Source organism: Notolepis coatsorum, assembly GCF_963971535.1.
Source record: "Notolepis coatsorum genome assembly, chromosome: 15".
Taxonomy (NCBI): domain Eukaryota; kingdom Metazoa; phylum Chordata; class Actinopteri; order Aulopiformes; family Paralepididae; genus Notolepis; species Notolepis coatsorum.
Window position 1 is genome coordinate 14,167,223 of NC_140179.1, and position 9,722 is coordinate 14,176,944.

At 46.3% G+C, this 9,722-nt stretch overlaps 1 protein-coding gene across 1 annotated transcript in view; it reads right to left on the reverse strand.

Moving 5' to 3' along the window:
* The window catches only part of LOC311241678 (adenylate cyclase type 8-like), a gene marked incomplete at both ends in the record, with an annotated part of 83,783 nt that extends 75,844 nt beyond the window's left edge, over positions 1-7,939 (reverse strand). The window contains 1 exon segment of the mRNA XM_084330555.1: positions 7,762-7,939. Within this exon segment, the coding sequence (XP_084186681.1) occupies positions 7,762-7,939 (178 nt within the window).
* Positions 7,940-9,722: the final 1,783 nt, after the last annotated feature.

The window sequence follows — 9,722 nt, forward strand, 5'->3', positions numbered from 1 at the left end:
CAGTGGCCTTGTTAGGTTGGAGGGCGCTAAATTTTTTGCGTACCTCATCGGTTGTTACCATTTCAAGTTTGAAGTCGTCTTTGTGGACCCCTAGGTTTTTGTAGTATGCTACTATGTGTTCTACCCCATAATGCCCTGAGTGGGAGGGTAGTTTGTTTACCAGTGTTGTGGCTATGTTTGTGAAAAAGATGTTTAAGTAATTGGCTACATCCAGCTTGTCTGTGATGAGCGTGTTGTCCATCTTTATGTTTATGTTTGAGAATCTGGTTTTAAGTTTTTTACTGCAGCCTAGTTGATTATTGACCTGTACAACATGCTGCACAGATATATCAAACTGTAGTCATCAATAGCCCTGATACAGATGTGGCAGTGATTGCTGCAAGTCTGCAGGCAGAACTGCCATGTAGATTGTATTTTTTCACAGGAGTTGGCAACAGAACAAGGATCATTGACATAGCTAAGGTGTCATCAGCCCTTGGCACCAATGTGTGTTCAGCACTTATTGGGATCCATACCCTCTCAGGTTGTGACTCTACAAGTGCCTTTCATGGCAAGGGCAAAAGGAAAACATTTACAGTTGCCTGTGAAAATAATTACTACCTGGCTGCATTTACAGAACTGGGTAGCAGTTTTACCCTAGACCAGTCTACCTTTGATGGTCTTAGCAAATATGTGTGCCACCTATATGGCCAGCCATCAGCTAAGAATGTGAATGATGCTAGATATAAATCATTCTGCATGGCATAATCGGCTTTGCCAGAACTCTCTATGCCTCCGACAAGTGACGCATTGTACCAACACTGCAAAAGGGCAAATTACCAAGCAGCTATGAGACATTCATTGAACGCTGTAATGTGTGCCCCTTCACCCGTTGGCAATGGGTGGCACGTCGAGGATGGGGAGTTAACAGTGACCTGGATGACTACAAATTCGGCCCCTGATAGTGTGTTGCAAGTAGTCCATTGCGGTTGCAAACAAGGAAAATGTGAGACAGGAAGATGTTCATGTGTGTCTGCAAAAATGCCATGTACAGATCTTTGTCAATGCCAAAACTGTGCAAATGTTTCTAAGGAAACGGATAGGGCTACATGGGAGGATGACTCAGATTATAGTGGTGAGGATGTCTAGGGTTATACAGTAGTAGTGTGATTTGTTTATTTGTTGAGATCAGTTTTACAGTGATCTCTCCACACACCTCACTCTTTACTCATTATACTCCGTAGTGTATATTGTATATATGTATATTGAATATTCCTCTTTACTTTACTTTTTACTTACTTACCTTTTTTACTGTATGAAGCACACTCTCAAGGTTAATGAATAACTTATTGATTTGTAAATTGTTTGACATTATTCCATTATTCCAAATTAATTATTAATTAAAAAAATCATTACTATCCACTGAACTGTTTTGTGTACGACCTCAATCTTTAGAAAATTGTACCAGCATATTTAACCCATTCTCTGCCACCACTTTGATCATCCTAAACCATTCTCTGCCAGTACTATAAGTCTATGGAGATGTTCACCTTCTTTGCAGGGCTATAACTTTTTAAATTGTATTGCTAAATTGACATTACTATGGCCCATTCAACATCGATTAGCTATCGTTCAGGATGTAGGAACGTTTTACTTTTTCATTCACACATTCATACGAAAATACCGTCTAGAGTATAAATATGTTTTTATCTTTTTCTGCAGTATTTCCTAGAACGTGAGATATAGACATAAATGCATATATTAGATTATCAAATGCCATTTGATACCGATCAACGTTATGTAGCAGGGTGGATTATCCCTGCTTTATGGGAGTGGTTGTACACGGCCACCTGGTAGCGGGATGCAGTAGATTCTAATCTATCTGAACCCCTGTCTTTGGGCCCGGAACGTCGAACTGGAGGTCGGGCAGCAGGAGCGGATGGGGCCCAGGATTTAATAACCTGGGGGGTGGTACTCTGGTCCTCCTCGCCCTCCAGGGCGGTCAGCAGTAGCTCCCCACACACTCTCACTTCCCCCAGTACCTCCGTTAGCCCTCCCACACCTGGTGACTGTTAGTTGACTAATGATATTGCGCTCCCCCAAAGCAGTACCCTTCCTTAACAACCTGTAGAGACCTTTAACCATGTAATACAAATAGGGTGGAGAAGGGTTAAATAGTACTGCTAATAGTCATATATTTACCCAGTCAACAAAGGTTAGAACAAGGACTCAGTAATAGACACAGACACCGTGCTCCCATCTACGTCTCCTTTATATAAGGCCTGGTCAAGTAGCAATTACAGGCTATAACTTCATGTGGTTCATATGCAGTAGATTCACATTAGGCACCGGGTGCTCTCACTCACAATACAGGGGAACGCTATTCCCAAAATAGGCACCTAGTGCTCAGTACATTAATTCAAGAGCCCCGCTTTGAGTAGGGGAAGACCCAGGCACATATTAAGGAGTTCAATGGGAAATTCAAGAACATCACAATATTATTATAATCAAAAATAAATTACATGTGGGCCCACGTTACCAAATAAAAGACCCTAGCTAAAGCCGGCTTATAATGGTTGGGGTACCCCTAGACGCTGCTGCTAGCGTTCGTTTCAATTGGATATTGTTTTGGCACACGAAGTACCGCTGTACTTAACCGAGATGGCGGGTCCACTCTCACCACCCCTCGTCCGGGTGACAAGATGGCCGTCGGGCGATCCCGCGAGAACAGCCAGCGGGCTGGGGTAGGCAGCAGGGGCAGTGGCAGAGCTGGAGGAGCGTGCTGTGTTGTGGCGACCTCTGCTGGAAGAAGAGGTGTCCTCGGCTGCGTCAACGAGACGTCCACTGCGGGGCTGCTGACTGAGCTGGCGTGCGCTAAACTGTTTGCTACCTTAAACACAGCTAAACTGTGGGTCTTGGTGGGCCCTCCTGCTGTCACCTGTACAGCTAACGCAACGTGGCTATATGCACCACCTGTCTACAGCGACGCTCGCCTTGTGGTATACTCAGAGTCACTATAGACGTTAGCAGCAAACTAATATACCGCTTCAACTTCTAGGATAACCCGTGTTATTTACTGAAGTTGGTTCTTCTTTCCGTTTCCCTATTCACACACTTCTCTATCGCTTGTACTTCTAGGATAACCCGTGTTATAGCAAAGTTACTTGTTATCTCCCGTTGCTCTTCAACGGGGCTCTTCGAGAGCACACGTCCGTTCACGTTCGAGTTCACTGTCGAAGAGGACTTCCTCCTGTTCCGCCCTCCAGGTAACCAGCTTCTCACTCGCTGCTCCTTCCCCCTCCGCTCTGCCTGCCACCACCGCCCCCTGCTGGTGACCGCAAACTGGTCCCACCATGGGACACTCAAGACAGGAAGAAAGATGATTCAATGTCACCAGACCCGGCGCCATGGGCGGGCATTAGGGGGCCGGGCCCGCCCACTGAGTCAGCTGTGCCCACCCTTTTTTCAATCAAAGTCGACTATCAAAATCCTTAGTCGGGGACAGCCCTAGTGGGCACTGATGTCAACAACAACAACACTACTGAAGCTAGCACAGCACTCTGTGAGAATTCGTTTTCTACCCTCAAGAACGTCTTTACAGAACATCGCCTTAGTATGCTTCATCGACGCAAGGCCAATTTAATTCAGTTGGCATTTGAGAAGGACTTAACAAAAAAGTTCAGGAATGAGTGGAGGGGCAGTATTTTAAGAAGATTTCACTCTGTCCCCAAACGCCGCTTGCCGCTCTACTAATGATGGTGAGTAGCCTGTGGAGGAATTTTGTTTGCTTTTTTATGCACCTTATTTTTGTCAGTTCAGTTCGGTTTGTCAGTGAATTCAGAAGTGTTGAATAAATGGACTTTTGAAAGATATAGAATAGAATAGAAAGGGAAATTTGACACTGCAAATCACTCAACATTAAACATTGAGACAGAACAAGTCACGAATAAGAATAACAAAACAAATGGCCTAAGAATAGAATAAAATGAAATAGAATAAAAATAGAATAAAAGATACAGTAAATAAATACAGTAAAAATATACTGAAGTCTACAGTAGGTGTAATATTGCACAGTGCTGTTTAAAAAGTAAGAGTCCAGGAAGATGGTAACTGTCACTCTGTGCTCAGTGATGCAGTGAGGCACAGTGATGCATTGTATAGTCTGATGGCTGTCGGAATGAAGGACTTCCTGTGCCATTCAGTGCTGCATTTAGGTAGTGTGAGCCTATAACATGCTCCTCCTGTCAGCCAAGTCTGTGTATAGTGGGTGGGAGGGGCTTTCCCTGATGGCCTGGAGCTTAGCAAGGTTCCTCCTCTCCGCCACCCTCGCTAGAGTCCAGCTCCACCCCAACCACGCTACTGGCCTTCCTGACCATCTTATCCAGCCTGTGTGTGTCCCCTGCTCTCAGTCCGCTGCCCCAGCAGGTCTGTTATATCCGTTCAGTCTGTTTTTGTATAAGTGAATGTTCTTAAGATAGAGAGAAATTAGATTTTTCAATGGCCTCTCTGCTGTTTAGTTCAGCACCGTGGGCAGCCAAGCAAGCCACAGCGCCGTTGTCCCAGCTGAAACGTATAAAAGGGAACCTGTGTTTAAAAACCATTGTGCCCCCCCCGAGAACATTTTATGCCCCCCCACTAATTTGTTTCTGCAGCCTGGTCTGAATGTCACGTTAATGATCCATATCGAAGCCGGGGGGAAGAAGAGAACCTCGCATTATTAGTCCGGGCGAGATATCAACGAGAAACACTGGTTATCATGTCTTTGTGCACACAGGGGAAGTAACAGGTTAAGTCAGCACTTCTGAATAATAGAAGAATATTCAGGATGCTACAGTTATATTAAAAATGTCAACTGTACATGGTCCTAAGCGTTATGACTGATCATCCGCGGGTGAACGGCCTTCCTGACCGCGTGTAGCTTTATGCCAAGCAAGCAGTGCAAAAATTTACCGTAGTGGCATGCAGTAATGCGCCTTTCATTTTCCGCCGCCCAGCGCCCAGGTCGCGCGGAAATAGGCTGTCTATTGCCATTCTCTTTGACAAACTCTAACCTTAACCAGCTCCTTAACAACGCCTAAACTTAACCGTTCTAACCTTAACCAACTCCGAAACAATGCCTAACCTTAACCTTAACCTTAACCATGCCTAACCTTAACCATAGAAATTATATTGCCATTCTCTTTGACAAACTCTAACCTTAACCAGCTCCTTAACAGCGCCTAAACTTAACCGTTCTAACCTTAACCAACTCCGAAACAATGCCTAACCTTAACCTTAACCTTAACCGAAAGAATACACGTTAAAAAGAAATCACGTTAAAAAATATTTTCGATGGGATTCGAACTCGCCAGCAAACAAGCCATAGGATCCACAGCCATGTGTCCTTGCCAATTGAGCTATTGCTAGATACTGAATAAGGGGCGGTGACTTATATATATTGAGCTCCGCTCGTGTCGGATCTCATGCGCATGCGCGGGCACCTCGCGCGAGCACGCCGGCGCACGCACGCACCTGAGCGAGCACGCCGCCGGTGCACGCACGGTAGCATTTGTCTGAAAAGAAGGGCGCTTTACCGCACTAGCGTGCGGTGACGAATGCGGAAGCATTTTTGCACTGCTTGCTTGGCATTAACGTACAGGCTTCCTGACCAGCTTATCCAGCCTGTTTGCGTCCCCTGCTCTCAGTCCGCTGCCCCGGCAGGTCACAGCGTACAAGAAGGCGCCCGCCACCACCGACTCATAGAACATCCTCCACATCCTTGTACAGACATTGAAGGATCTCAGCCTTCTGAGGAAGTAGAGTCGGCTCTGGCCCTTCTTGTAGAGTGCCTCTGCGTGTTTTGACCCGTTCAGTTTGTTGTCGAGGTATTTGTACTCCACAACCATGTCCACATCGACTCCCCTGATGGAAACGGGGGTCACCGGTGCACTCCTCCTCCTCCCCAGCTCCACAACCAGTTCCCTGGTCTTCGCCACATTTAAACATTGTAATGTTATTATCTAAACTAAGTACTATTTTCTAATGTACTGTGTGTATGATCCAGACTTAATAAAACATAGTCAAAGTATAATTATATATTCCTGAAAGAGAGAGAGAGAGAGAGAGAGAGAGAGAGAGAGAGAGAGAGAGAGAGAGAGAGAGAGAGAGAGAGAGAGAGAGAGAGAGAAATACTGTGTTTTCAAATAAAACAAGAATTGCATAATTATGGTATGTCAGTTCAGTTAGTGGTCAGCCTGGGGAGGGGACTGATTTTCCTGAGTCTCGCTCTAACCTTTGATCTGGCCATGCGAAGAGGAACAATTTCTGTTATCACAACTGCTGCAGGCCCCTGTAATAGTGCCCTCTGCAAACAGGATCCTGATTACCAGCTGTTCTCACACTCCTTTAAAGGTGACAATCAACTCTTAGCTGGTTGACTGCAAACTACTAGTCAGCCTACTATTATTTATAGAGATTTAATTCAATTGTTACTTCAAACGCTCCCCTCTCCTCTACTAGGGTTCTGTTAGGAGAACGCTCCCCTGTCCTCTACTAGGGTTCTGTTAGGAGAACGCTCCCCTGTCCTCTACTAGGGTTCTGTTAGGAGAATGCTCTCCTCTACTAGGGTTCTGTTAGGAGAACGCTCTCCTGTCCTCTACTAGGGTTCTGTTAGGAGAACGCTCCCCTGTCCTCTACTAGGGTTCTGTTAGGAGAACGCTCTCCTGTCCTCTACTAGGGTTCTGTTAGGAGAACGCTCCCCTGTCCTCCACTAGGGTTCTGTTAGGAGAACGCTCTCCTCTACTAGGGTTCTGTTAGGAGAACACTCCCCTGTCCTCTACTAGGGTTCTGTTAGGAGAACGCTCCCCTGTCCTCTACTAGGGTTCTGTTAGGAGAACGCTCCCCTGTCCTCTACTACGGTTCTGTTAGGAGAACGCTCCCCTGTCCTCTACTAGGGTTCTGTTAGGAGAACGCTCCCCTGTCCTCTACTAGGGTTCTGTTAGGAGAACGCTCTCCTCTACTAGGGTTCTGTTAGGAGAACACTCCCCTGTCCTCTACTGGGGTTCTGTTAGGAGAACGCTCTCCTGTCCTCTACTAGGGTTCTGTTAGGAGAACGCTCCCCTGTCCTCTACTAGGGTTCTGTTAGGAGAACGCTCCCCTGTCCTCTACTAGGGTTCTGTTAGGAGAACGCTCCCCTGTCCTCTACTAGGGTTCTGTTAGGAGAACGCTCCCCTGTCTTCTACTAGGGTTCTGTTAGGAGAACGCTCCCCTGTCCTCTACTAGGGTTCTGTTAGGAGAACGCTCCCCTGTCCTCTACTAGGGTTCTGTTAGGAGAACACTCCCCTGTCCTCTACTAGGGTTCTGTTAGGAGAACGCTCCCCTGTCCTCTACTAGGGTTCTGTTAGGAGAACGCTCCCCTGTCCTCTACTAGGGTTCTGTTAGGAGAACGCTCCCCTGTCCTCTACTAGGGTTCTGTTAGGAGAACACTCCCCTGTCCTCTACTAGGGTTCTGTTAGGAGAACGCTCCCCTGTCCTCTACTAGGGTTCTGTTAGGAGAACGCTCCCCTGTCCTCTACTAGGGTTCTGTTAGGAGAACACTCCCCTGTCCTCTACTAGGGTTCTGTTAGGAGAACGCTCCCCTGTCCTCTACTAGGGTTCTGTTAGGAGAACGCTCCCCTGTCCTCTACTAGGGTTCTGTTAGGAGAACACTCCCCTGTCCTCTACTAGGGTTCTGTTAGGAGAACGCTCCCCTGTCCTCTACTAGGGTTCTGTTAGGAGAACGCTCTGTTCTGTTCTGTCGCTGACTGTAACGAATGATCTCGAGCTCTGCTTCCTTTATATTCTCCACAGTGAGGTTGGTCTTCTCCAGGCTTGCCTTGAAGATCTCCATCTGTGTCTGTTGTACCTCAGACTGTGTGAGCGAAGCATTCATCTCCTTCCTCTTGCGACACAGCATCAGCAGAGTGCTTCTAAGCTTCAGCATCCAACCGGCTGCCTTCTTGAGACCTATCTCAAACCCTGCCCGCTTTTCTTGATCCTCCAATCACAACTGTCGCTTACCTCGGAGTTTGTCCGAGGTAAGCGACAGTTGTGATTGGAGGATCAAGAAAAGAGGGCAGGGTTTGAGATAGGTTAAACTCCGAGGTAAGCGACAGTTGTGATTGGAGGATCAAGAAAAGAGGGCAGGGTTTGAGATAGGTCCATTGGAGTAATATTCCAGGAACTGCTGAACTGTGTTGAACTGCTCTTCAGCTGCAGTAGCGCTGACCACGGCGTTCTTTACCTCTAAGTACCACGTTCACATCTTGCTTGCGCCGGTTGTCCTTCCAGTGCGACGAGGTCGATGGGTTCTGGGTCTGATGACAGAAGGGAGTTTAAGTAGTTTATGTTCAACACCGACCCCACCGTGCTGACAAATCCCGCATCGCTGCACAGCTCATCCAGGTACTCCATGAAAGAGCCATTCTCCTCCTCTTTCTCCTTCCCACTATCCTCTTCTCTGTCCACGTCATCCTCATTTTCAATCTCTATGATCTCTGAGCTCTCTATCATCTGTGACCCATGTGTGACCTTCATCCTCTCCCTGAGCTGCTGACCTCTCTGTTCTGGTTGCTCACTCTCTAATTGATGGCATGACGGACATTTTCCTCATAGGCCTTTTGTGTCATTTTAACCTTCCTAGGCTCCGACATTTGTTGTTACCCTTCTTTCAGCGCTCCAGTAGTTCGTGTTGATTCCTTTTTCCTCTTGGAACAGAGTTTTCTTACTAATATGAGGGCCGACGGTCCACTCTACTGGTTAAAGTTGCTTACTCGTGAGTAGTACGTTCATTGATGAAGAAAAATTATGTCCACAGCCGCTCCGGTGTAAAACAAAGATATCCAAATGGTTTATTTCTCTTCCACAGCGAAGTCTTTCTTTACAGAAGTGATCCTAAAGCTATTTTCCTAAACTACGAAATATTCACGTCACTACTACAAGGTAAGAAAACTAGTATTTTCCCAGTCTCCAAAATCGCCGCCGACTCGACACATGACAAAATTCCTCCACACCTGAAAGCCGTAAATCCACATGCCGGCTCTTTCCACAGCAAACCGGTAAGCAAGGCACCCTGGTCTAAAGGCTTCTAATATATGTTGTTTAGTCTATCTGTTCAGTATGATGTCATAATCAAACATTCTAGAACATTATCACATCATGCCATACTGTGACATCACAAATGTTCTCTAATATTCTATTATGACATCATACTGTGACTTCACAAATGTTCTAGAATGTTCTATTATGACAAATAAGACGGTTCAATGACTTTATCTAAATCCAATCAATATTCCTAATGCCGTTTCAATGTAAGGTTATAAAAATAAACATATAAACATTCATATAATACAATAACCTAAATATATAGCTTTGGCTCCTATACACCTGTCCTCTACTAGGGTTCTGTTAGGAGAACGCTCCCCTCTACTACGGTTCTGTTAGGAGAACGCTCCCCTGTCTTCTACTAGGGTTCTGTTTAGGAGAACGCTCCCCTGTCCTCTACTACGGTTCTGTTAGGAGAACGCTCCCCTGTCTTCTACTAGGGTTCTGTTTAGGAGAACGCTCCCCTGTCCTCTACTAGGGTTCTGTTAGGAGAATGCTCCCCTGTCCTCTACTAGGGTTCTGTTAGGAGAACGGTCCCCTGTCCTCTACTAGGGTTCTGTTAGGAGAACGCTCCCCTGTCCTCTACTAGGGTTCTTTTAGGAGAACGCTCCCCTGTCCTCTAC